The sequence below is a fragment of the Mustela erminea genome, chromosome 19, assembly GCF_009829155.1.
Source record: "Mustela erminea isolate mMusErm1 chromosome 19, mMusErm1.Pri, whole genome shotgun sequence".
Taxonomy (NCBI): Eukaryota; Metazoa; Chordata; class Mammalia; order Carnivora; family Mustelidae; genus Mustela; species Mustela erminea.
In genome coordinates, this window is record NC_045632.1 from 58,049,513 (window position 1) to 58,075,838 (window position 26,326).

The window sequence follows — 26,326 nt, forward strand, 5'->3', positions numbered from 1 at the left end:
CTGTCTTCACTGTAAATGCTGCCATTCCTATAAAGATTTAAGGGCTTTGCCATTATGACTTCTTGGGGTCCTTTTACATTTGATTATCGACTGAAATCACCAACAATTAATTCACCAGGAACCAAGCAGTTCCTACAGTTCAGGCCTCCGCCGTGGGATTTCGACTCCCACAGCTCCGTTTTCCGAATGGATGACCCCCAAAGCGGCCAGAAAAGGTGGAGAAGGAAGGGGAGGCGGGAGACAGACACGAGCCAGCCCAGCCAGTGGACCGGCCCCGGTATCTGCTCAGAAGGTCCGTCCGTGCTCGTGTTCTCCGTGTGTCAGAAGCGTTGCGCCAACGAGTGACTCGTCCACATCAACAGCGCATCTCCCATCCCCGACGGGAAATGACATTACAAAAGCCGGAAAGGACATCAGACACGCAGGCTTGGCAGCCGCGTGTGCGTGTGGGATTACTGTCAGGGTTCAAAGGAAGGGCTGAGAGGTGGGGGCGCCCGAGGGCAGCATCACGGCGATGCCTTCACCTCGCGGGACAATGACAGCCCGCTCCCACCAGGCCGCTGGCTTCCTGGCGCCCACACCCTCCTGGCAGGAAGGCCCGAGGGGCCAGGATGGGAGGCTGCCCCTGGGACGCTTACCTACCCACCCCCCTGACGCGCCAGCCCAGCTCACCTGGCTGGTCTGCCAAGGAGCATTTCCAGGCATGGCGGTGCACACTGTGGACTGATCCCGGGGTGGGCCTGCCCTCTGGGCCCGCCGCATCCTGTGCCTGGTGAGGGAGGAGCTCTCCTGGCTCCCATCTGTGAGTGAGGAACTGAGAAGCCGCAGGGTAACTTGGTGTGCCCGCTTCACCAAGTCAGGGGAGGAGCCACGGCCCCAACCCAGGGAGTCCGTGGGGACGGAAACTGTGCTTGACGCGCCATGGATCACCGGCACAGATCGCGAGGAAGACGCTGCCCGCAGCCAGCCCTGACTGAGCGCACAGTAGGTGCGAGAGGGTCACCTATGTGCACTAGATGCAACAATCCTCAAAATGCCTGGGAAGACTGACACGGTGATGATCCTCGGGGGCTAGGCGCCGAAGCCCAACCCAGCCTGCGACCCCGAGCGAGAACTTAGCTTCGCTGGCTCCAGGGTCCTCATCTGTAAAACAGGGCGAATGAGAGGAGCTACCCACGGGGATGCTGGCACCCGCCTGGAGCAGCTCGTAAGCACGACTCAATTTTAATACAACTTAGAAAGTTTCCGTGACTAAAAATAAATCATGCACACTTAAAATTATGAAAAATAAAGGTAATGATACTCAAAACTCATCACTTCCAAATTCTTTTACTCTATTTTTATGATCGTCTCTGCTCTTCATGTATTTATTTATGACTCTCGAATCCCCGAAGTGGAAATACTAAGCCGTAGGGGGCTGCGGTCCACCTCTTCCCGCCTCCACGCGCAGCGGCTCCCCCAGGGAGCCCGGTGCCAGCCACCGTGAGGGGGCCCGCACCACGGAGTCAGGGTCTCCCCCAGAGAGCAGGCTGTCAAGCGTTTCCCAGCACAGCGCGGTACCTCCCTTGCAGGACCCAGGCCGTGTGCCCCAGACGGTCTGCCAGTTCCTAACGAACAAAGCACTGCCACGGAAGAACCTGCCCCAGGTACGCAAGACCCAGACACGCTCCCAGATGGGGCAGGTGAAGCGGCACGCCCTGGGGGCGCGCCACGGAGATGGGGCCAAGGCAGGCTTGTTGGAAGAACAGACACAACATTAATCTCCAATGTGCTGGCCGCAGACCTGGCCCGGGGACTCTGCCAGCACACTCCACACGGCATCGCTGGGGCTGGGCTCCAGAGTGCATGTGTTCAGCGCGTTCTAGAAGCTCCAGTTCTAGACCGACACCATCTCCACTGCCAGCCTCCTTCCCCAGCCTGTCCTGCCACCCCGCCTGGCAGTGAGGGGCGACCGCAGAGGGGGACACATGTGGACACTGCTACCCTCTGCATGAGATGAGCACAGGCCCGAACCAAGAGGATGTCTGAAGATGGCGCCTGGTTCACGGCCTCCTCCAGCAGGGGCAGAGATGCCAGTGAGCGAGAGCCAGTGAGCGAGATTACCGGGGGGGCCAAGGAGCCCGGCCAGGTGCACACACGAGTCGCCCACAAAGCAGGACGTGGCCTGTGCACGGTGCTGGGAAGCTGACAAAATATAGCCACATCCCTTCTGCTCTAGTTTCACGAGGACCCGGAGGTCAGCAGAGGAAGCACCAAGTGACCCGCCGTTTACAGCACAGGAGGCGAGCTCCGAGAGGTTCTTGCCCAGGCTCGGTGCTGCTTAGACCCGGAGCCTCCGGTTCCCAGGCCGCATGGGGGGCTGCAGCTGAGCCCCCACAGGTCCGAGCTGGTGCATGAGCTCGACTCTGCCACTCACCAGCTATGTGAATTGGGCAAGTTTCATAATCTTTCTCTGCCCCAGGTTTGCTCCTCTGAGAAAGCAGGGAAGTGACCGGCCGCCCTCTCATATGCCTGTTGCAAGTTAGTAAAGATGCTTCTTAGAGCGCTGTACCAAGTGGGGCTCAGTGATGTGAGGAGCAGCCACAGTAGCAGCTCTGGTGACTTAATCACCTCCATCGACTTCTTGGCCTGGCACAGCAGGCTCTCTTCTTCAAAAGGCAGCATGCATTTGGGACAAAGAACGGATGTGGAGGTGTCCTGGGCTGGGACTCAGGGGCCACATGGGACAAAGGCAGACGGTGAGCGCCTGGGCCACACAGCTGCTGGGCTGGTGGTCTTAATCAAGTCCCTTATTCTAAGTCTGTCTTCCTTCTGTAATGGGGGGAACAAGAAAGTCGACCCCACAGAGGTTTGTGATGTGGAATTTAACATGAAGTTTTGCCTACAAGGTGATTCAGCTTAGGGTGGGGGCGGCTCCTGACCTTAGTGATAGACTTTAGAATCATCCACGGAGGCTTCATCCCAGCCAGGCTGACTGAACTAGAATGGGAATGCTGATGCTGACGGTGACGGTGATGTCATGGTGCTGAAGGTGCTGATGGCAATGGCGGTGATGGTGTCGAGGGTGGTGAGGATGACAGTACGGCAGTGGTGTAGGTGATGGTGGTGTGTTGATGGTGGTGGTGACGGTGATGATGAGGGTGATGGTGATGGTGGTGGGGGCAGTGCTGGCAATGGTGATGATGATGGTGACGATGGTGACGATGGTGATGGTGACGATGGTGATGACGGTGATGGTGGTGATAATGGTGATGGTGGTGATGATGGTGATGATGGTGATGGTGATGATGGTGATGATGGTGATGGTGATGGTGATGGTGGTGATGATGGTGATGATGATGATGGTGATGATGGTGATGATGGTGATGGTGATGGTGATGATGGTGATGATGGTGATGGTGATGGCGATGATGGTGGTGATGATGATGGTGATGATGGTGACGGTGGTGATGGTGATGATGGTGATGGTGGTGATAATGGTGATGGTGGTGATGGTGGTGATGATGATGATGGTGATGATGGTGATGATGGTGATGGTGATGGTGATGGTGGTGATGATGGTGATGATGGTGATGGTGATGGCGATGATGGTGATGATGATGATGGTGATGATGGTGATGACGGTGATGGTGATGGTGATGGTGGTGATGATGGTGATGATGATGATGGTGATGATGGTGATGATGGTGATGGTGATGGTGATGATGGTGATGATGGTGATGGTGATGGCGATGATGGTGGTGATGATGGTGGTGATGATGGTGATGATGGTGATGGCGATGATGGTGATGATGGTGATGATGATGATGGTGATGATGGTGATGATGGTGATGGTGATGGCGATGATGGTGGTGATGATGATGGTGATGATGGTGACGGTGGTGATGAAGAGGAGGCGGAGGACTGTGGTGGTCACCGTGGTGATGGTGACGACGGGGATGGTGGTAATGGTAATGATGGTGATGCCAACGACCGCCACTTCCCCCTTCTTTTCTGCCTGCTTCGTGGCTCTTCATGGCTCCTTCACTCACTTCCCTTAGTTCCATACACCCGTCAGCGCCTCCTCCAAGGCCTTCCCTGACCGCCCTGTACAAACTGGTGCCCCCATTCTTCAGCAGTCTCGACCCTGCTGCTTTTTCACCGTGTGTTTTTAGCTCATGTTACATCATGCTCCTGTATGTAACACACTTGCTGTGTGACACACACTTGCTGACACGTACACATATTAGAGTACTACCGACGGTCTCTCTGCCACACTGCAAGCCCTTGTGAAATCACGGATCACCCTCATAGTAACTCTGACAGGAGGAGCTCAGGCACTTGTGCCCCTGGGGACATCAGACCTCAGCATTCAGGGTCTGCCAGCACGTGGGGCACAGCAGGCTTGGGGACCAGAGGCAGCATCGGGCCAAGAGATCCGGGTGCTGGAGCTGTGAGGGTCAGGAGCTGGGAGCTGGCCCACATGATCTGCTCCAATCTCCCAGTGTCATTTCCCTCTCTGTAACGTGATACCTACACTACCTAACCCACGCCGTTCACTCACAACTACCACCAGGTCCCTCCCTTGGACTCCCGGCCCAGGGCTGGACACCTAAAGGTGGCAGAGTCTATGCAGAGCTCAGATCTGGTAGGGGTGGAGAGCAAGCTGGGGTACACACCCAGCTCAGCCCCGGGCTGGGCCACCTGGACCAGGTAGCCAAGCTTACATGGCCTCAGTTTCCTCTTTTGTAAAGTAGATAGAATTGACAGTGCCTGCGCCCACAAGCATACACTGACACACGCACTGAGATACGCTCACAGATGCACACAGATTCACACACACACATGTACTCTCACATGCACAGACACACACCCACATGCTTGCTAACACACTCTGACACGCACCCAGAAGTGCACACTCATGCACATGCATTCACACAGACACTGGTGCACACACTGACACACTCACTGGTGTGGACACACACTGACACACTGAGACATATGCATACAGAGGTTGACATACTGGCATACCCACTCACACATGGGTGTGCCCACTGACAGAGATGCGTGTGCACGCTGACACGGGGACACAGACACACACAGATGTGCATGCTGACACACAAATTCACAACCGCCCACGCTGACACAAAGGCACATGCACACTGACACACTGACACACACACACACACACACACACACACACACACACACAGAGGCCACCAACAGGACCACAAGGTGGGGGTAGCCCCGAAGCCTTCCCTGTGACACCCAGTGGCGGCAGTGATGGATCCGTGAAGATCTCTAAGTTTCCACTGTTTTAATTAGAGACCCGGGTTCTGAGGCCTCACAGCTGGCGTCTCTGTGCTGCGTTCTATTGCCTGACAGAGAAAAATGTCTTCACTAACGTCAGCCAAGCTCTGAGCCTGACCTGAGCGAGCGAAACTTCTGGGATTCATAAACTTGTGGTTTCTGGGCAGGGTGTCGTTTGAACCAGGCCTGCCCCCCAGAACGGGGGTGAGGGCCACCATCACGGGACCAGGAGGTGGTCCTGGGACTGCGTGGGGGTCCTGAGCCTCATCCACAGGTACTGGGGCGTCCTGTGGTTTATGACGGAGCCCCACTCGCAGAGGCAGGCGCCCTGCTTCTCCGGGACGATGCCTTGGATTGCGGAGTGTGTGCTCGGGGTAACGTAATTTACTGCTCGTCTTCTGCCAAGTGATCTTTTATGACGCTGCCTCCAGTGGATGCGCGGCCGGGACGGAGGCTCTCTGCTCCTCTCCTGGCTCCCTGGCGGCTGTCTTCCTTCTGACTCACTTTGAACAGGGGCAAGACGGGTGGTGAAGGAGAGACAGGGTCCTGGTGTCACACGCACTCCCGCCTCGCCTCTGCCCTGGCCCGCAGCCACCTCCTGGGACAAGGGTCCCGTCCCCAACCCTGCGTTCTCATCTGCAAGTGCCGATCCGGAGACTGGCTGTGTCGGGAAATCGTGGGGGGTGAACGAGATGATGAGTGGCGGAGAGGTAAGGAAGCTGCTATCACATGAGGGCAAACAGGCCCCTGTGAGATTCGAATGGGCTTCTGGAGGAAGACGCCTTGGCTACGCAATGAGCACTTCGTGCCCAGCACTGTGAGACCACCCCAGAGCCACCTGGACCCCAACTTTTCGAGAGTGGACGGGAATTCTCTGTCTCTGAGGCCCAATTGAAAGCAACTGTCAGGCCACGTCCTGCACGGCCTTGCAGCGTTCTGTCTCACGGCGGGGACACCCCCCGTGTACATCTCAGGGAAGAAATTAAGCTGTACCTGTTTAGTAGGGGCAGTGGTTGCCGGGTCTGTGACAGTATGTGGCACGTCACCCAGAGCGGGCAGGAGAAAGATGGCCATGATCTGGCTTACTCACTGACCATGAAAGACGTCACGTCCAAATCATAAGTCCGGCCAGTGCCCAAAAGACACCTGTCACAGGCCAATGTCTAGACCTAAAGCAATTTAGCTGAGAATCACATTACAGAGGCTCAAAACAGGAGTTGGTGGCCAGTGTTCTTATTCACTAAAAATAAAAATCCGGGCCCAGGTTGTGTACGTCCAAGATGCCCAAACGCTGACCGCAATTGGTTACTTCTGACCACACACAAACTAAACGATCAAGCTGCCTAAGTAGCTTAGACGTGTCCTGGAAGGAAGCTGAAGAGCATTTACAGGAATTCAGCACCGTCTGTCACCCAGCAAGGTAAGATTCCCAGTATCTGGCACCCAATCCAAAATTTTCCAGTATGCCATGAATCAGGAAAATATAATCCATAATGAGGAGGGAAAACAATCCGTCGAAAATAACAGAACTACCCCAGATGACAGCATGTTGACGGTTACCGTGACCACACTAACCGTACCAGCGGCTCTGCCCAACCCCGGCCCCGCCAACAGGAGTGGTCCCGAAGGGAGGAGATGGGCCTCGTGGGGGTGCCACGTCAGTCCCCTGGTGAGCAGGGACAACGAGAAATGTTCTGGAAGGTCCAGAATGAGGGAGAGACAGAAAACTGTGCGGGACCCTGACGGCTCCCACCTTCCTCCTCAGCCTCATCCCCAGAAACCACGTCAAAAGACGAGCGCAGAAGGAAGACCCCAGCACTTAGTGTCAAGATGGATGTCTGTTACCTCCGGGGACCGTGGGCGGCCCTGGAGTGGAACCCCGAGCCGAAGGTGTGGTGAGGACTACACGCTTTTCCCTGCGGAGCACGCGGTCTGGGGCCCGACACGGCGGGTTGCTCGGGGACCAGCGGCTGCTCTAGTCACCCACGACGCGGTCGCACCGTCACTCCAGCTCCTCAGGGCCCGGCATCAACAGCGGCATCTTGCCGGGCCCTCTCCCCAGCTCAGTCCTGACCCCGGGTTCTGATGGTCCCGGTATTCTTGGGTGACGTTCAAAACATCCAACAGCACTCTGGGGCAGACCCCGGCCTCCCGGAGACGGTCCCTCTGCCAGGCATTGCGACCCACACTCCAGGTCAAGATATCCAGGACGGTGAAGGGGAAGCACTCAGGAAACTCAGGGCAGCAGCTCTTTACCCAACAACGTGGAACCGTGTCAGTACTTCAGCGAGCGATCCCAATGGACTGAGGCACGGAGGCTGTCAGCCCCAGCGGCAGTGCCTTCCCCACGGCGAGCCTTCCCAGCTCTCAGGCCATGAGGGTGGATGAGGAGCCCCACCCCCAGCTCCCAGGTCACCATGTGAATTCACAGAAGCAGTGAATTCAGGGCACGCAGAGACAGTCAAATTTGAGATATGGGGGGGCCTGGAGGACCGCTGAGCTGGCAGGAAGACCAGCGCTGCCAGGCATCGCCTTCGCCAGGGCTTTGGAGGGAGGGTGTCCTGATGAACTCCTCCCAGAGGAAAGCAGTGATGGAGGAGGAGGAGAGGGGCAACTTGCTGATCACATGACAACACCTGGATCCAGCAGCACCTGAAGCTGATGTGCCCTGGACTTCTCAGGTAACTGAGCAAACGTTGTTTTTCAACCCAGCCAGGTTGAATTGGGCTTCCTGCCACCTGCAACCAGCCAAGGCTTCGATACAGTGACACTCCCTCCAGGTCCCCTGTGTGTTAACATAAAGCCCCTTCCGCCCAGTGGGAGCCTCTCAGACTGGGGTGCTGGAAGATCCGGTCCCATAAAACCTGGGGCGGGGAGCCAGCAACTCCGACATGCCCTCCTCCTTGCCCTTTCTCACTGCAGACATCTCTCTACAGCGTTCTGCGGGGCTCACGACGGAGCCGGCAGCTGCGTCTGTGGGGAAATGGGGAGCCTCCCCCCTTTCCAGCTAAATGCCCACCTAAACCTGAGGGTCAAAGTCCACCGACTTGACAACACGCACCACGTCCTGCTATCGGGTGGGGGCATTCGTGTGGCCCCGAAGGCACCGGAAAGCACAGAACCCGCAGTCTGGGGGCGGGGGCTCCCACAGTGGCCATTGCCCCAGTGCTGGCCACACCCCACCCTGTATGCCCAGGGCTGAGCTCAAAGGCGCTCTCTGCGGCGGGCACAGGCAGGGCACCGTCAGGGGGAGGGGACGGTACAAGCATGCAGCTGAGCCCGTCCACAGGGGCTGCTGCGGTCTCTGCAGACCCTCTCTCCCCCACTCCGCCTCTGTCTCCTCCTCTTTGTCCTATACCCTCCTGTCGACCCCCTTTTCTAGAGTTCTTTGTCAATCTCCCCGTCTTCTCTCTCTGCCCTTCCCACTATCTTGAACTTTTTGTCTTCTTACCGATATCGATGACCCGTCTGGGTCTGTCCATCTGTCCCGACCTCCTTGTCAATCTCTCTCTCCCTGCTGTCCCTTCCTGTCTGTCTCTGTGCCTCTGCCATGCTTCCTCTCCTGTCTCCGGCTCTCACGGGACTTCTGTCTTTCCTCGTACTCTCTGTGCCCTTGTCAGGCTCATGGCCAGCCACGGGACATGCCAGGCGAGGCTGAAGACCCCACCCTGGGTCCACACGGAACCAGGTTGGGCTCTGGAACGATGCGGCAGGGGACCGGGAGCGCGGGCCACACCGTCCATCTCGGTAGACCCCTGGGGCCCGGAGAAGAGCTCTGGGCCGATTTTGGACAAAGCCCCAGTCCGAGAGTGACGGCAGAGGCTCCAGAGGACTCAGGAAACTGCTGCCTGCAAATATTTGGAGGAAGAACCCACTCCCAGCGGCTCTCCGGCTGCCCTTCCAGGCTCTTCCTGGGCCTTTGCCCTCTACCAGAGCCTTCAAGGCTTCAACCCTGGAGGCTAGACTGACCAGGGACAGAGTCTGGAATCGCCAGATCCCATGTCACATGGTTTGGTGACCCTATCTGTTTCCCAGGGCTCAGAACTGCACAGCAACCACGGGGGCTCGAGACACGTGTGTCCGCTTGCCGTCTGCAGGCCAGGAGTCCGCAGTCAAGGTGTCGTAGGGGCACGCCCCCTCTGTGGGCTCTAGGGCAGAATTTGTCCCACACTCCCCGTTAGCTGCTGGCCATCCTCGGCGTCCCTCGGCGTGCAGGCACGTCCCTCGGTCTCTGCCTCTGTCGTCACTTGGATGTTTTCCCTCTGTGTGTCTGTCTTTCTGTCTCTCCTCTTCTTATAAGGACACCAGTCACTGGATTAAGGGCCCGCGCACTCTGGAATGACTTCATCTCACCTAATCACATCTGCAATGATCCTATTTCCAAATAAGGTCACGTCTCCGGGAAGGACAGGAGTTTGGGGGACACCATCCAACCCCGTCGAGTAACTACAGGCATGGAGGGCGGTGCAGTCTGGATGAGGGTTTGGACGCCGGTCTATGATGCTGGGAAGGTTACTTGGCATCTCTGAGCCCCGGCCCTTCTCCCTAGGGCAGGGATAACAGTGCGGCCGCACGGGGAGCTCGGGAGGCCGCTCCCTGGGCACGGTGCCCGCACACCGGGAGTGCACATGCAAAGCAGTTAGTATTGTACGTACACAGCACTTTGCAGAGGACCTAAGACATGCCGAGTGGTCTGTTTGGGCCCGGATGCCCTCAACAGCCCCTCCTTCAGCAGTCATGTTCCTCCGTTTCCAAGTGTCTGGCTGCTACTGGGGAGAAGGTGCCTCATGTGAGAGAACACTGGGCGTCCCAAGGCTCTGGGCCTCGATAGTCACGGACACCCCTTCTCTGGCCCCAGATGTACATTCCCTGTGAGGACCCAGGAAACAGAACTCCATCCTAACAAGGGGGCCAAGAGGTAGAGGAGCCGGGGCCGCAGGGGCAGGGGCAGGCAGGGACCTCCTGATCTGGGGGCGTCCAGGCAGAGGTGCCCCCGCCCCGTCTCTGACTCAGCCTGCTGCGTTGGCTCTCAAGTCACAAGAGAGTTGAGGGAGGTCTGTGGGTCCTCTCCTGTGCCAACTCCCCTCTCTAATCCCCTGTGCGTGAGAGGGACACAGGCAGGACCCGGGCCCCCAGCCAGAGGGGCCTGGAGAGAGGGGCCAGACCGAGGTGGAGAAGGGCTGGATGCAGTGCTGGGGGGGGTCTCAGCCACAAGAAACACCCAGGAGAGTTCGAGAAGGGCAGGAACATGTTATGGGATGTGCTGCTCTTGAAGACAAAGTGGCATCCACGGGACAGACCCAAGCAGGAGCCAGCGAACTCCAGCCAAGTCCAGACTGCCGTCTGCTTCTATAAGTCAGGTTTTACCGCAGCACTGCCCCATCTCTGGCCGCTCCGGTGCCACAAGGGCAGGATTCCGCAACACCCCCTGCGAGCCTGTGTGACCTGCAAACCCCAAAGTACTGGCTGTCCACCCCCTTAAAGAAACAGTCAGCAGGCCCCTGAAATGAAAGTTAGAAATCCTTTTTCTGGATCATTCTGAGCAGCAGGACGCTGCTTCCCGGAACCTGCTTCCGGCAGAGCCGAGCCACCTGCAGCCTGCAGAGTAGCCGGCTACGGTGTGGGAGCCACTGGCCTGCACGCCAGATGTGCTCCACAGATAAAAGCTGTCCGGAGACCTTTCCCACGGAAAACAACAGCCAGGACCAACGAGGAGGGAGAGAAGGGGCAGGGATGGAAGCAGAGTCTCTATGAGAAGGTGAGGCTGGGGGAGGACCGGGCACGCCGTAGAGCAGGCAGAAGACGGGACACCGGGCTTCTCATCTGGGCCCCACCATGTTCGAGGTCCCCACGGTTCCTGGCACACCCGGGACTCCCCCTTAGTATGTGTTCGTCGCTTTAATCTAGGCGCCGGCCCTCCACTGACAAGGGGTGTAAAGATAGCTTGAGTCTGCCGTCCCCCTGTGGACCCCTTTAACCAGGCAGCTGAGAACTGGAGACCTGCCACTCCTCCGGCCACAGAGTCCTTGGGGCATTTCACACTGATGCCCACAGTATGGGAGGGGGGAAGGGGCGGGGGGGTGCGGGATGGACAGGCAGCTACTCAAGAAAGTTCTAGAGGACTTCCTGGAGGAGGGGGCTTTTGATCTGGGCCTTGCAAACTGAGTAGCAGTTCAGGCAACCGGCTGAGCCCCTCCCCAACCCCGCGATGCTCTGACCAGGGAATGGGGGTTCAGGCAAGCCTGTGGAGGGGCAGGAACACTTGAGGCTGTCTGAGCTCCTCTGGGAGAAGAAATGTAAACAAAGCAGACTCCTGAGGCTCGCTGACAGACCCAGAAGGAGGAGACAGAACTGGAGGGGGAGAAAGTGGAGGAAAAAAGAAGAGAGGCCCAGACGCAGAGGGTTGGGGATCCCAGAATATCAGCTTAGTTTAAGAGCATGGCTCAGGGTGTCTGGCATTTATGTATCTCCTACGGAACCCTCATAACCGTCAGGGGTGCCGTCACTGTCTGAGGCTCAGAAGGGACTAGCTCAAGGACACGCAGCCAGAAACCGCAGAGCGGGATCCGAACGCAGGCGGTATGGCTCCAGCGCCCCCTCTGACACCCGGCCAGGCTCTCATGCTTCACCTGTCATCACCAACAGGATTTTCTGACACTAAGAGGCGGGTGCTCATAGGGTGATGTCTGCTCATAGCCTCCCCCCAGGATCCCCACCACTGGGAATGGGGCTCGGAGGACAGGATGGCCTTGGCTGGAGTGGGGGTCCTGGCCAGGCTGCACTTAGCTGGTCACCATCCAGCCATGGCATGGTCACCTCTGACAGCCCCTGCCCCCAAGGGCCTCCTGCCTTCCCGATCCCCGCACACCCTCCCACGGATGAGAGAGGACTCTCAAGTTCACTGCCTTTTCCCAGCCTGCACCACCACTGCTGAGCAGCTTCCTGGGGCCACCCATGCAGCCAGCAACTTGGGCAGACATGGAGGGGCTACATCGGGGGGAGGGCAGGGGGGTGGCTCCAGCTCCGGGAGGACACCTGCCCTTTCCAGCCTCGGGGACCTTGTGCTCACAGACCCTGATGTCTGTGGCACCCTTATTCTCATCTGGAAAACTGTCCACGTCCTTGGGGACCCACCCCTTCCACAAAGAGTGTACTGTCACTTCTGAACTTGTCAACCTGCTGTGTCCCCTACTGTTTATAGCTGGGCCGCTGCTTTATCCCCACCTCCAGGACACTGTCTGCCCCGGGCACCGAGTGGGTGGTCATTAAATGAGACCTTCAAACCCTCCCTGGGTACCATCCCCTCTACTCCACTCCCACCCGGCCCACAAGGGACCAAGGGCTTGGACTTCTGGGAAGTCACCAGGTCCTGGCCCTGGACAGGGCTTGTTTGTGCCTTCGGGGAGCACGATATCATCTCTAAGAGAAGAGAGGCCACTCCTTCCCAGTCACCAGCCGCGGGCCCCACCGGCGATTTTCCACTCTGCCTTCATTGTGGACTGAGACCTAAGTCCAACTCCAAGAGTTAAAATAATACACATTCTACGATGACTAATATGGGGGGAAATCCAGTGCTTCTCAGGAAATAATATTCCACAGGCTGTGTTACCTTTTGCTGGGAAACCCCCAGTTCCCACCAGACAGATGAGAAGAGCCGTCCATTTCCAGGCAGCCGAGCTAGTGCGGGACCCGGGCCTCCAACCGTGGCACGTCGGCCGCACTCGGAACACCTGTCTTCCAGCAGGAACAGACCTCTTCCAAATAAACACACAGCCTTTGGGAATGAGGCCTGGCTGGGGAAGGGGTCTGTCCGCCCCACTCCGGATATCCTGGACAACAGTCAAAACGCTTCCTTCCACTGTCTTAGAGAAAAATGGCACCTCCGTCCAGCCAACTCTTTTTCCTTTCTAACTGGAGAACCATGCTGAGAATGCTTTCCAAAAAGCCAGAACAACCTGGAAACAGCTCCTGGACTTAGCAGAGTCTGTGGCTTTTTCCTTCATTTCTCTTCCGCTTTCATGCACTCATTCAACAGGTCCGTATTGAGCCCCTGCTCAAAAAACAATGCCCGGGGTGGGGTGCATTGTGTGGGATAGGGTCCCCTTCTCGGGGCTCCGGCTCTGTTATCATCAACCCCAGCCTAGCAAGGGCAGCTCCTTGTCCGCCAGCTGCCATGCTCGAGTGGCTGTCCAGCCAGGAGCCACACTTGCCATCCTACTGGGCAATCAGGTAGGCCCACAAGACCCCTCAGCCAGTCCTCATGGAGAGACTGAGCAGAAGGGGCGTAAGGACCCCACCGGTGAGCAAGCACAGGTCACCTCCCTCCTATCCTCACACTGAATACAGAGCACCCCGGCCTCCTGGCAGGGGGGCAGAGCCACAAGGTGGCAGGAGCCTGGGCCCTTCTATGACTCCCGAGGAGTAGACAAACTAATAAACCCAGCACGGTGCCCATCCGCCAAGCCCCGTCCCCCGTTGCTGATGCAACACAGCTGGACCCCTTTCGAAGCTGTCCCAGGCAGGAGCCCGGGGAGCAGCCCTGAGATGCTGTGCGGCCCCACCGGCTGGACGGGCCCGGGAGTGGGGAGGACAACTTGGGATGAGGCGGAGGGACCTGGGCGGGGAGACAGTCCCAACAAAGGCCTCAGCCACCACCACGGGGAGTCCGGGGCTGGGCTGGCCTTTCAGAGCTGTCCCATGTGGGGCTGGGGCCGGTGCGCATACCCGGCCGAGATCGGTCATTGAGGGCCGCTCCGCACAAAGCCAAGAGGCGATGTGGGTCGAGGCGCATTTCTACGGCTATGGCAACCCCAAAGAGAGCTGCAGCTACAAGGGCAGTGCGTCCTCCTTTCTCAAGGGGGATCTGGGCAGTGTGTCCCAGAGCCCACCTGCACCCAGTGATGGGCCCTGCTCCTTGGGGTCACGAGCTCCCAACCTGAAGTCCAGCACAGACATGTCTGACCGACGGGGCCCAGCCTGTGTGTCCGCATCCCAGCTGCCGGGAGGCAGGGACATTCCATTGCCTGGAGTGTCTACTTCAGAGCTCTCTGTCCCCTACCCACTTCCCAAACACAGGCTGGGTGCCCGATGACCACAAAGAAGCATAAGAGGTTTCTGCGTCCATAGGCGAGCTGGCAGGCGGTCAGCGGCGCGGCAGGAGACAGCTGAGGAGAGTCTGATACAAGGAGACTCTAGGAAATGCGTTTGGAAAGTCACAGGGTGGTGCAGGGCCCAGCCCCTGAAGGGGGCAAAGGCAAGGTTACTGATAACTCAAGAGAATCATGTGTACAGGGGGTCACCCTGGTGATCCCGTAGGGCTCTCTCCTCCACCTGCCAAGGAAGGGAGACTCACCCACCTGACGGGCTCACATCTCTCAAAAATGCAGACGGGCTAGCGTGCACCGAGAGCTTTTGCTCAACGTCCAGCCGCCTGTCCACCCCTGGCACGTATCACTCGTTTACTCTCATACTGACCCCCGAGACCAGTCCTATCCGTCTCTGTTCGCCGCAGACACTGTCAGCGCTCTGCTCCTCCCCCTGTCCCCGGCCCGGCCCCTTCCGTGCACTTTGACGCGCCCCCAGAGCCAGCGGCTGCTGCCGTCACTGGAAGTCAGTACTTCCCAGCTGGCAGGCCGGAGGGCCGGGCCTCGGGACGGACATCCTACAGTGACCGCTCCCACCAGAGTTGATGGGGACGAGGCTGTGAGTAGCACAGCTCCTTCACCGCTCTGGCGGGCTTGGAGGTGTGTGTTCTCCTCTGGTTTCCGGAGTTTCCTCCATGGGGTGAAGCCCCAGGGACCCACGCCAGTACCTGGTGCCGGCTCCCTCCCTGCGGGTCTTACCCGACCCGCTGGTCCTGCAGGTTCCTGCAGGTTCCTGCTGGTTCCTGCATCCGCCTCCGGAACTGCCCCGCACTCCAATCGCGCCACAGGGGCTGCCTCAGTGAAAGCCAGACTGAGACGAAGAAGCGCGGAGAGCTCAAGCGACGCACCCCGGGCCGCACCGCCTCGCCGGGCCGCACAGCTTCGCCAGGCGCAGGAGCCTGGGACCCCACTGAAGACGCACATCTTGGAAATGATGGTCCCAAGTTCAGAGACTCCCCAAACTCCAAGGCACGTGCTGGTGATTGTCAGGGTTTCTGTCTACACACTTTGCTCTGCCAAGGAAAGATCCGGACGGAGCCTGGCATTGCCTTCTGGCTGATAGCCATCTCTGCTCCTCCCTTGCCACCTGGAGTGCAGGGCTCTGTCCCCTTCCGTTCCCCATGCCTGCAGCAGACGTGCAAGGAGGCTTTGCGCAGTGTCGGGGCAGTAGGCTTGAGTGCAAGGGGCCGGGACTCTGAGCGGGGCCCATACCAGGTGCTCTGCATTCAGTGCCGTGCTCTGCCCTCCCCTCAGCCCTGCGAGCAGCGGGTCACAGACCCCCTCGCACCTTCCCAGATGCAGTCCCGAGGGTGTTACTCTTTGGCCCAAACCCGGCCCAGATTCCCTGCTTAACGTCCTAAGTCCTTAACCGGACCAAACCTCCATGAGGCCTGGGCCCAACCCCCACATCTCTCTGGCCCCCTTGTCCTCCACCACGTGCTCCTGGGCAGCCGCCATCCCAGGCCGGAGGGAGGAGGGGAAGTCCGAGCGGGGGTCACAGCGCACCTATGAGCTGCCACACATGCACCAGGTCTCGCTGCCTCACCCTCTTCCCAGTGGGGAAACTGAGGCATGACAAACGTGATAGGACTCGCCCAAGTTAACATAGCTAACGATGAGCTGGGCCCAGACTCCGTGGTCGTTATGTAAGGCCACCTCTGCACAGGTCACCCCACCGGGTGTTCGGACAGCAGCCTGGCCTGCATGGACCAGCAAAGACAAGGGGAGATGTTGACAAGCGATGAGAACGGGCAGAACGGGCGCTCTCGGGGGGCTTCCAGGAGGAGGCAGCCTCTGAGCGGGGCTGGGAAGGCAGAGAAAGATTTAAGTAGGAAGGGACTCTGGAACAGCAAGGACAGTGTCCACAGTGACACAGCCCGGCCCAAGCATGGGTAGGAGGATGGCCAGCGAATCGGCCATTCACCGGGAAAGCGTATACTCGGCCTGGTCGGTTGGGCTCCCGGAAAAAGACAAGAAACGTGGTTTTTCCAAGCTGCCTGATGGCGAGGCACAAGGAGCTGTTCATTGAGGGGCCCATCTGAGCACCCATTTTTCTTTTTGTTGCGAGTTCCTGGGGCATTCTGAGTAGAGTGTGAAATCACATTTACACAGAGAGGTGGGAACCTCTCTGAGCAGCCCTTCATCTGAATAGGTCTGCGAGTCTTGTGCGTGCCGAGCGCATGAACACTATTTCACACCGCCGCGGGCTTCTGCGTCGGCCCGGGAGAGGCTGCCTGGTGAGAGTGGGCCCGAGCTGGCTTCCCTCCTCTCTCTGCCCTCCGACGTCTGGTGCACGTCCACCACGGGCATGCCTGTGTTTAACTTGGCAGTGGGACGCTGGAAGGGGCTGGGAAGCCTTGGGGATATTTGGAACTGCTGAGGAACTGGTCATTGGCTTCTAACAAATCTGCATTCCTATACATCTACTCCTCTGGGCCTGCACTTGAAAAGGCGGCTTATTCATCAGCCAGGGTGGAATTTGGTCCCTGGGGTTGCTGGCTTCCATCCCTCTCTGGGTCCATGTAATCCATCATGGAAATAGCAACTAATCTGCAAGGAACAATGGAGTCTGTCCCGCGTCTGTAAGGTCCTGGCATGGCTGCGGCTCTGTGGCAGTGGGATTGGGTGAGGCTTGGACTCAGAAGCAGGAGAGTCATAGAGTCTCACCGCTACGGACCGAACTGTGCTCCCCGCAGCTCGCACGCTCACACCCTAACCCTCCTGTGGCGGTAGTTGGAGGTGGGACCTTCGGGAGGTGAGGAAGGTCACAGGGGTGGGACCCCCGCGGTGGGGCTAGCGGCTCTGTAAGAGGAGGAAGATGGGAGTCCTTGTCTCTCCAGCACACCAGGACCAGGACCCAGGGAGACAGCCTTCTGCAGGCCAGGAAGAGAGTCCTCAGCAGGAACTGACTCTGCCAGGGCTTTGATCTGGGACTTCCAGCCTCCGGAAGCGAGAGAAGACACCCCCCGGTCCGTGCTGGTTTGTTACAGGGACCCAGGCGGGCTCGCATACTGCAGAGGGCGGCACAGAGGCTGGCAGCCGTCTCGCCGGGCAGTAAGCCGGGAGGGACACCCTGGGCTGACAAGAAATCAGCCCCCTCTTCCTTGGAGTGACAGCAGTCCTTCCCCATGTGTCGGCAGGGAGCGCAGCCACCACTCCCCTGCCTCCCCGTCAGCACGGTGGGCTCCCGCGACCATGTCCTCACCAAGGGGGCAGGCAATGCCGTGTCACGTCTCAAGGACACTGTCTGCCCTCCATTCTGCTCCTCCCCATCCCGGCTGGAGCACGGCCGCGGTGCTGGCGGCTCAGCCTCGGGCCTGTGGGCGAGGACCTCACCCTCGGGGGCGACAGGGCAGGAAGACGACCGAGGGGACCTGGACGTTGGCGCGAGCTCGTGGCACGCAGCCATCGCGCCAGCCCGGCTGCCCGTGGCGAAAGGAGAGACAGGCCTCTGGAGGCGAGAGCCGCTGTCCTGACGGCTCTTCCTTGTCGCAGCAACTGGGCCTGAACCTCGTGAACCCACGAGCGGAGTTAGGCATTCGCCCCCGAGGAACTATCCTCACCCCAAAAGGATTTTGTTTTGTATCTTAGGAGGAAGTTTCTGTGCATCGATGCAAGTGAGATGAACTCGGTGCAGAGCTGAGGCCCTGCGGGTGTACGCTGGTGCCCGCAAGTCCCCTGAGACAGGCTTGTCCCCTTCGAGAAGCAAGGCACGGTGCTGTATGCTCATGGTAGGGGGACTGAGGGGCCCCGCGGAGACGCAGAAGCTGACTTCTGGGAGCCCACTGCTCTGGAAGGCACAGAGTGCCGCGGAGTCCAGCCGATTCCAGCCGGCTGACTCCGACGGGTCTGCACTCCGGCCCCTGGGCCTTCACGCATCCACCTTTCCTCTTCTGTCCTGACTTCATTCCCGGACCGCTCCGCTTGGCTGAAGCCCCCGGGGTTTGACGGGTGCTGTTTGACACCCAGGTGACACGTTACAAACTCCAGGAGCCTCCGTCAGGAAGGCAAGACGGCAACGTGAGCTGGTTCCCTGAGGTTGCGGGGGTTTTTATGCCTGAGCCCGCCCCTCCCATGAGCTGAACTTTTATGACTTGGAAAGAAGACAACAAGTTGTGCACATTTCCAAGAATTCTTGAGGCAAGTTCCATAGAGTACAGGACTCATTAAGCATGTACCTAAGTCCCAGTTTGGGACGCAGAGACTGTCAAAGCCCCACAGAGAGCTGGGCAGGCACCCCAGGAGCAGATCCGGGGTCTGCTCCGTGGTGGTCTGGCATCAAGCCGGGCTGGAGGACACGGGCTCTGGGGCCAGGGGGCCGGAGTCCGGCCATGGCTCTGCCACTCACAGCCTGGCTCCTCGCCCCCTGTGCGTCTTGGGTTTCCCTCTGCAAAATGGCACACAATGGTACGCTAACCGTGCCCACTTCAGCGGGGCACCGTGGGGGAACAGCAGTGAACCTGAGACAAGAATCCATGGCCCACGACGGGCACAAAGCAAAAGCTCGACCGTTCTGCTATTTTTCAGATTATTACTGTTCCCAGTTTGGATCCAGACCAGCCCCACGTTCCCTCCTAGAGGGCCTTCCTGTCCATCCAACGTTCTCAGCCACTGGGCCTGGTGCTCTGGAGCCCAGATCCCCTGTGTGGCATGTCACGAAGATCCACTGAGAAAGGGTTGTCAGAGGGCTGGCGCTGCTTGAGTATCAGAGGACCCGTGTCTCGTGTCATAAATCGACCTCATTTACACAAGACCCATCCCTTCTGTAGATGAGACCCGATTTGCTGGGACTTGGCCCGTGGTTCTCCCTGTTGTGGCCTCATCTTCCTTGTGTGCTCGGATACGCTTCCTTTTGTCTAGCATAGGTCTTTAAAAACAACGAAAAACTATACAAATAAAACAAGTGGAGAAAAATTAGAAAATACAGACGGGCAAAAAGAGGAAAATGCAGATCCCTAGCAACGCCCCAACCCGCGGGAACCACTGCTGGCAGGTGGCTGCATATTTTCCCGCAGACCCACGTGGGAGCACCCGCCAGCAATCTCTGTTCCTGAGACACGGCTTTTTTGGTCCTCCTGTGAATTCTGGAATCATCCAGGTAACATCCTGGGGTTCAGAACTTCTGGAGGATTTTTCACCACCAAGCAGCTCACGCAGCCTGGAAATGGTGGGGGCACCTGAGGTCGAGGTTCCGGGAAACAAAGCTGAGTGGGAACCCCTGAGAAAGTGCTTTGCAGGGAGGGTGCTCTCGGTGGGAGAGGATGGGGAAAGGCCGAGCCAGGAGGGGCTCTCAGTAGAGTATGGAGTGAGAGCAGCATCGCAGATGGGGCCCGGTCTCGGGTGTGAGTGGGTGCCCGGCTCCCCAGCGAGGTAGCTCCCCTTAAGCCATGGGCACGCCCGCCCAGGAGGGACGCTGAGAGCTGCTGGCAGCCAGTCGTCACGGTCTCCGGGGCTGTGGGCACAGCCAATAAAGGGATCTGGGCAGGGCCCCCCACACCAGGCCACCTGACACCTAGACTGGTCATTCTTTTTCTGTTCAGCTTTGTCCTGCTCCCAGCTCAGCTCAAGCCCCGGGACAGAGATGCTCCCAGGGTCCCTATTCTTGAGGCCGAATGGATCCTCTTGGCCTCTCCAGGTCCATCCCCTCTGCCTTGCCCTAGGCCCCGGGGTGGCTGCATAGGAGCCAATGAACTCCTTGGGCTCTGGCTTCCAGCTGAGTTCAGCCCACGGGAGGCTTGGCATAGGAGCTGAAGGTGGGGAGAGGGTGAAGTCTGAGAGTCTCTTTCCCGTCTCCCTTCCTGCAGGGTCCCCACGTCCCTCCTGAGGCTTGGGCATCCTAGAGGCCACCTTCCCTCCCTGGGAGTCCCTCTCTCCATTCCCAACTCTATCTTCCTATCTTCCTGTCCCCTTGGCACAGCCAGGTTTCCACGGACCCTGCCCAGGCCTTTGTAAACGGTCCCTTGATCGCCCTTTCCTGGGTACCCAGCCAGGGCCTGAGCGGCACGAGGGCTGGTGGTCCAGTGAGAAGGTTGTTGGAGTCTTGAGGGACCCTGGAACGCCCAGCCACAGAGCAACCAGAGCAACCCAAGGATTCCCGGGGTCCTGCTCACAAGGACGCCGGGGTCACGGGAGGGAGAGACGCCCCTCAGGGGGAAGAACCGGGAGCCCCATGCCACCATACGATGGGAGACATGTCATTCAGCACACGTTCAGGGAGGGCTTCTCCGAAGCGGGGCTGCCACGGGACACAGGCAGGCGCGCCCTCCGCTGACCTGGCGCTCTGCTCAGCCGTCAAGGTAGTCAGAGGGTAAAGCAAAAAGTCAACAAGACCACGCCAGACCACGACAGCTGTCCGAACGGGGGGACAGAGAGAGTGGCTGGCACCTGCGGTCAGCGCCGGCTTGAGTATGGGCCAGGGCCCCCAGGGGACGTTAAGTAGCACCCAGTCGCTGCACCGGACCATTCACCCCACATGCTGAAAAACACATTTCCTCCCCAAGACAGAGGCCTCTCGCAGCCCTGCAGATTGAGTCTTTGTTCAGTGCTCACAGGCCCTGACACCTCTCTAACTTTGGGCCATCCCTGGCCCTCAGGCCGCTTTCCCAGCACAGACAGTAGGGCAGGGCCACCAGCAGCCCAGGCTCCAGGCACTGGTCTTGCCTCCAGGGTTTACTCTCTGTTTCTGTGACAGGACACTGATTTTCTGTTTACAGTGGAGATAGGGACCTGGCTTTGAAAATAAATGCATCTAAAAAAGCAAATGCAGGGCACCTGGGTGGCTCAGTGGGTTAAAGTCTCCCAGGATCCTGGGATCCTGGGATGGAGTCCCACGTTGGGATCTCTGCTCAGCAGAGATCTGCTTCCTCCTCTCTCTTCCTGCCTTTCTGCCTACTTGTAATCTCTGTCAAATAAATAAATAAAATCTTTAAAAAAAAAAAAATTAAAAAAAAATAAAAAAGCAAATGCAGTGTCTAGTTAAGGATACGAAATGATGAGGAGTTCAGATAAGGCACGGCCAGACGGTGAAGGAGCCCTGCCCTGGCTGCACGAGTCCGAGCCAGTGGGTCTCGAAGAGGGGTGTCCGGGCCAGCAGCCTCGGCCAAGTCTCAGACCCCAGGACAGCCCTGCGGATTCAGAAGCTCCGGAGTGTGGCCCAGGCGACCGCGTGTACCAAGGCCTCCAGGGGACCCTCTGACGCTCACCCAAACGTGAGACCCCCCATCCACGGCCTTGGACCACAGATGGTGCTGGCCCTGCTCAGAGGGAACAGAAACGATTTAGAAGCAGAAATTGCACGACGGCCCGGGGGTGGGAGGCTGGGCAGAGGCCCCACACCAGATGCACGTTGGGGACATGCCAACCGACTCACGGACGCACGCCAGCCACAGTCACCCCTGAGACCACAACCTGCGCCGAAATCAAGAGTCAGATGCTCAACCGACTCAGGTGCCCCAAGACGCACATCTCATATCCTACAGAGACCCCAACCCCGAGGCTCACGAGACAACTCTGAACCTCACCGAGAGCCTCAGCTCGATCATTTTTCCCCTAGTTCATTTTTTAAATGCTGGTCTCGAGCCCTGAATAAATGCAGGTCAGGGATTGCACACTTTTCCTCCGAGGGCCGGATGGTGAGTATTTTAGGCTTCGCGGTCACACGGGATCTGCTGCAGCTTCTTGAGGCCGCACTTGCAGCGCGCTCCAGGAAACTGCGGGAAGTCTGGGGGCACGCAGCGGTTTGCGGCCTGCTGTGTGATGTGCACCCTGGTCCACTTTGGGAGTCCCGGGCCCTCCCCCAGCCGCAGATGGGCCACCCTGGAGTTCCTCCGCACGGCCCGCCCACCACGGCTCCGCCCGCCAAGGGAGGACACGTGGGTCTCTCTCAAGGCCCCGAGAGTCCAGAAATGTGGACCAGGCAGAAGGAACGCATGTGGCTGTGCCTCCCGCCTGGCAGAGCTGCACGGCACTGTCGCCGCATAGGAAGGCGGTTGCGGCTTCACCAGCTGTACACCAGCAGAGACCCAGAAATCGCAGGAGCAGTCACGGACAGGGAGGGTCTGTAGGCAAAGGACCCATAACCTGAGGTGCCTTCCAGACAGTGCGACGCTCAGCAATTCAAACTAAGCAAGCAAAGCAAAGCCCCTCTCGGGGCCGGCAACAAGGCAGACGGGCCTCCAGAGCATATGCTGCCCTGAAGGAGCCAGCCCACTGAGCGCAGGCCGTTGGACTTCACTGGAAGTTCTGTTCTAGAACAGGTGAAGCCTGTCACGGCGACAGAAGGCTGCAGGGCTGGGGCGCAGGGTGTAGGCTGATGGGCGGGAGGGTGGGAAGCTCTGGCAGGGAAGGAAGCCATTCGTCCTGGTGGTGCTCCCGGAACTGCACGCACGGCCAAGACCGCCAAGCTGCACTCCCAGGGTCCTTCAAGAGAGCTGGGGAGTCGTGAACAGGAGCGGCTGATCTTTGGTGGGGGGACTGTGGTGGGCGTTTTCTATTTCTTTATTTGATTTTCTGCATTTTCAGAGCTTTTTGTTGTGTTTAAAGAGCCAGCCAGACAGTCATCTACCTAAGGGTGATGTGACAGTTTCTAAACTGTAAGGTCTCTGATGCTCCTTCTTTAGGAGATGGAAGCCAACTCCTCTCCCCTTGAGTGTAAGCCAGACTCAGGGACTCCCTTAAAATAAACGGAATAAATGGAATGAGAGAAAGTGACGGTGTGACCTCAGAGGTGTGGTGGCCAAAGGTGTCATGGCTCCCGCTGGTGCCCAATCACTCACCCTGGGGGAGGCCAGCCACCACGGTGTGAGGACGTTCAAGGGCCCCCCCGTGGGGGAGACGCTGAGGCCACCTGTCGATGGCCATGGAGGAACCTCTGTGGAAACAGCTCCTCCAGCCCCAGCCAAGCCTTTGGATGAGACCACAGCCCCTGCTGAGGTTCCAAGTGGACCCCTGCATCCCCACAGACACTCTGAGTCCTGGCACCACCTAGCTAAGCTGATTCTTGTCTCCTGACCATCAGATATGGTGAGAGAATGAGTATGTGTTGTTCTAAGCCACCAGGTTTGAGGTCATTTGTTACAAATACGGCCAGAAATACTGTTCTCCTCACTGCTGGCCCGCCAGCAACCAGAACAGCACCTGGCACACCATAGGCATTCAGATTAACAGTTTGTAAAATAAATGAACACGTGAGTTAAACAATACTGAAAACTATCTTGAACTACGGGAGGCCACCCATACGGGAAATAAGACCATTTGCTGTGGGCCTACCACACGCAGACATTGACCACACTGGCTCATCTGTCCTCACCCACGAGCCCTGAGATCAGTGGCTACTGTCAGACTAGTTCACAGACGTGGAGCCTGAGGCCTCCACCTGCAGCTCTCCTAGGCGGGCGGGGGCGCCCCTGCCAGCTGGTAGATGGGGCCTCAGGCACGGACCTCACTCACCTCCGGAGTGCTCCTCCCTGAAACATGTCTACTGCGCGGTGGAGTCCTAGCTGATGCTTGCTCGGCTGAATCTGAAGACAGAATTGTGACAGAAGGGAAGAAGGGAGCCAGGGATGGGGAGGTCAGCCTTCCAGAGGACACTGGGCATGGAGGCCACACGGCTCGGGCACAAACCGTGGGAGGGCCGTGACCCGAGCAGACTGAGCTCTCGGATGAGACACAGGCGGCCCTCCCTGACAGGCTCTCCCTGTTTGTGATCACCACTGTCTAAATTTGCTTTGCTTTTTAAACTGATGGTGATGTAATAATGGTTTTTGTTTTAAACGTTTAGAAACTACGAAAGACCCCCAAAATTCCACATCACCGGCCTTTCCCCTTATCCCAGAAGAAAGCAGCTATATATTTTGGTGTATGTTCTTCTGATCACACAGGATAGAGAACATTTTTATTCAACAGGAATGGGAATTACAGGAGGCATTTTATGCAGCAGGGCTGCTGGGCCCCGGCCACACGGGCGTGTGGACCGACCCGCGGTGAGCGGCTGCCCTCCACCCACGCACGCCAGCAGCACACAAGCAAAGACGTGTCGCGATGTGGCCGAATGTCCTCTGACATCCTGCCCCAGCCGAGAACTCCTGCCGCTTACTCATGCGCACCGAACGTGGTTTGAAGCCGTCCGCTTTTCTTCTGAAATAAGACTTTGCAATGGGTGGCTGGATCGCGTCTCATCGACGGTCAGTGACCACGCCTCCCGCCCAGTGGCCACGCCTCCCGCTCAGCGCCCACGCAGTGTCCGGTTTGACTCAGTTTGCTTTCAAAGCCGGAGCATCACTGGCACATCTACCTCCGGGGTGGGTAGTGACCTCAGTGCCGTCTTTGGTCCCAAAAATATATGCTTTCTTTGTACTGCAGACAGTGCTGCGGGAAGTCGGGTGGGCTGTGGCTTCTGTGAGGAACTGGCCGGCAGGAGGAACTGCTTTCAAAGACTTGGCAAGCGCGGCCTTCACCTTGCTGTGCGTTTCCTGCGGCGAGCGGGGGCCCTGAGACACTAAACAATGGGCCCTGCTAATGGGCCTCGGTGGCATGACCTCTTCCCTCCCTGCTGGAAATCACTACAAAAAAGCTCAACTCGGCGTTCTCAACCAAACTGTTCAGAACTAATTTAAAACTTCCGACGAAGCCGCTGTGTTAACATGGCAGCCTTGGGTTGCTCTGACTTCCTCTGGATGACCACAGAGCAGCGGGCAGAGCTGGCCAGGATGCTGGACGAAACGCCTCTGGCAGGGCTCCGCGGGGGTGCAGGGGAGCGGGGCCTGGGCTGCGGGGCAGAAAACCTGGTTTCTGGTCTTGCTGTGTGGACTTGAAACACTCACAGGAGTGGCACGCACCTCGGGCCCCGCGTCCGTGGCGTGGGAAGGATGGTGCCTCCGTGGCCCGGCTCACGGGGACACTGCGAGGGTGCAGAGAACGCTGCCGGGAGGTGCCGTGGAGCTCCGCCACCTTACGGGTCCACACGCAAGCTGGGCCTGACGGGGCTCGAAGCTCGAGCCTCGGTTAGACACCGTCTCACCACCCCCCAGGGCAGGAAAGAGAATTCCCTCTTCGAGGTCAGACAGTAACAGGTGTCGGTGACGCTGTGGGGAGGCTGGCGCCCCTCGCTTGCCACCGGCAGGAGGGGTGAACGAGGCAGCTGCTGGGGGACCGGCCGGCCGTTCCCCAAACAACTGAACGCGGGGTCACCACAGGGCCCAGCAACTGCACGCTGGAGCACACGCCCGAGAGAACGGAGGACAAACACCCACATAAAAACCCGAACCATCGCGACGGCCTTTTTCATGAGAGCCAAAATGTGGAGACAAGTCACATGTCGACCAGCGGAGCTCAGATGAGCAAAACGCAGTCTGTCCACACGACGGCGTGTCACCCAGCCATAAGGAGCCCTGACGCGGGCCACCACACGAGTCCTGCAGACACTGCGCTGAGAGAAAGGGCCGGACGCCCAAGGCCACGTGCGGTGTGATTCCATCACATGAAACACCAGGACAGGGGAGTCCATGGAGATCGGAAGCAGATCAGTGGTGGCCGGTGGCTGGGCGGACGGGGAAGTAGGACAAGGACCACTACGGGGCCAGGACCTCTTGCCGAGGTGATGAAACGTTCTAAAATGGGCTGAGATGATGGTGGCACGTATCTTAAAAAGCAGCGATGTCAAAGAACCGTGTGTGTTGTGACGTGCAAAATAATGTATTTTTATTTTTGACTTTTGGGTAAAACGGGGATGACAACAGGGTGTGTCTATGAGTCACCTTTTCCCTGGCTCCTAGCACAGTGGGCAACACACAGTCGATGCTCGAGAACTGAGGCTGTTAAAGAGAGGAGGGGCAAGTGGACGGGCAGCGGAGGGAACTCTCGCGACAACCGGCTTAACGGTAACGCACGTATGTCAG

At 58.4% G+C, this 26,326-nt stretch overlaps 2 protein-coding genes across 6 annotated transcripts in view; both read right to left on the reverse strand.

Annotated features, from left to right (window-relative positions):
• The window catches only part of LOC116578735, a 414,337-nt gene that overhangs the window by 307,525 nt on the left and 80,486 nt on the right, over positions 1-26,326 (reverse strand). The gene's annotated exons all lie outside the window — the stretch shown is intronic.
• On the reverse strand, positions 15,157-21,212 carry LOC116578734. Its single transcript, XM_032323154.1, has 2 exons — positions 19,374-21,212; positions 15,157-19,231 (listed from the first exon to the last, which is right to left on the reverse strand). The coding sequence occupies exons 1-2, from the start codon at positions 20,265-20,267 to the stop codon at positions 19,172-19,174; spliced, it is 954 nt and encodes a 317-aa protein (XP_032179045.1). The 5' UTR covers positions 20,268-21,212; the 3' UTR covers positions 15,157-19,171.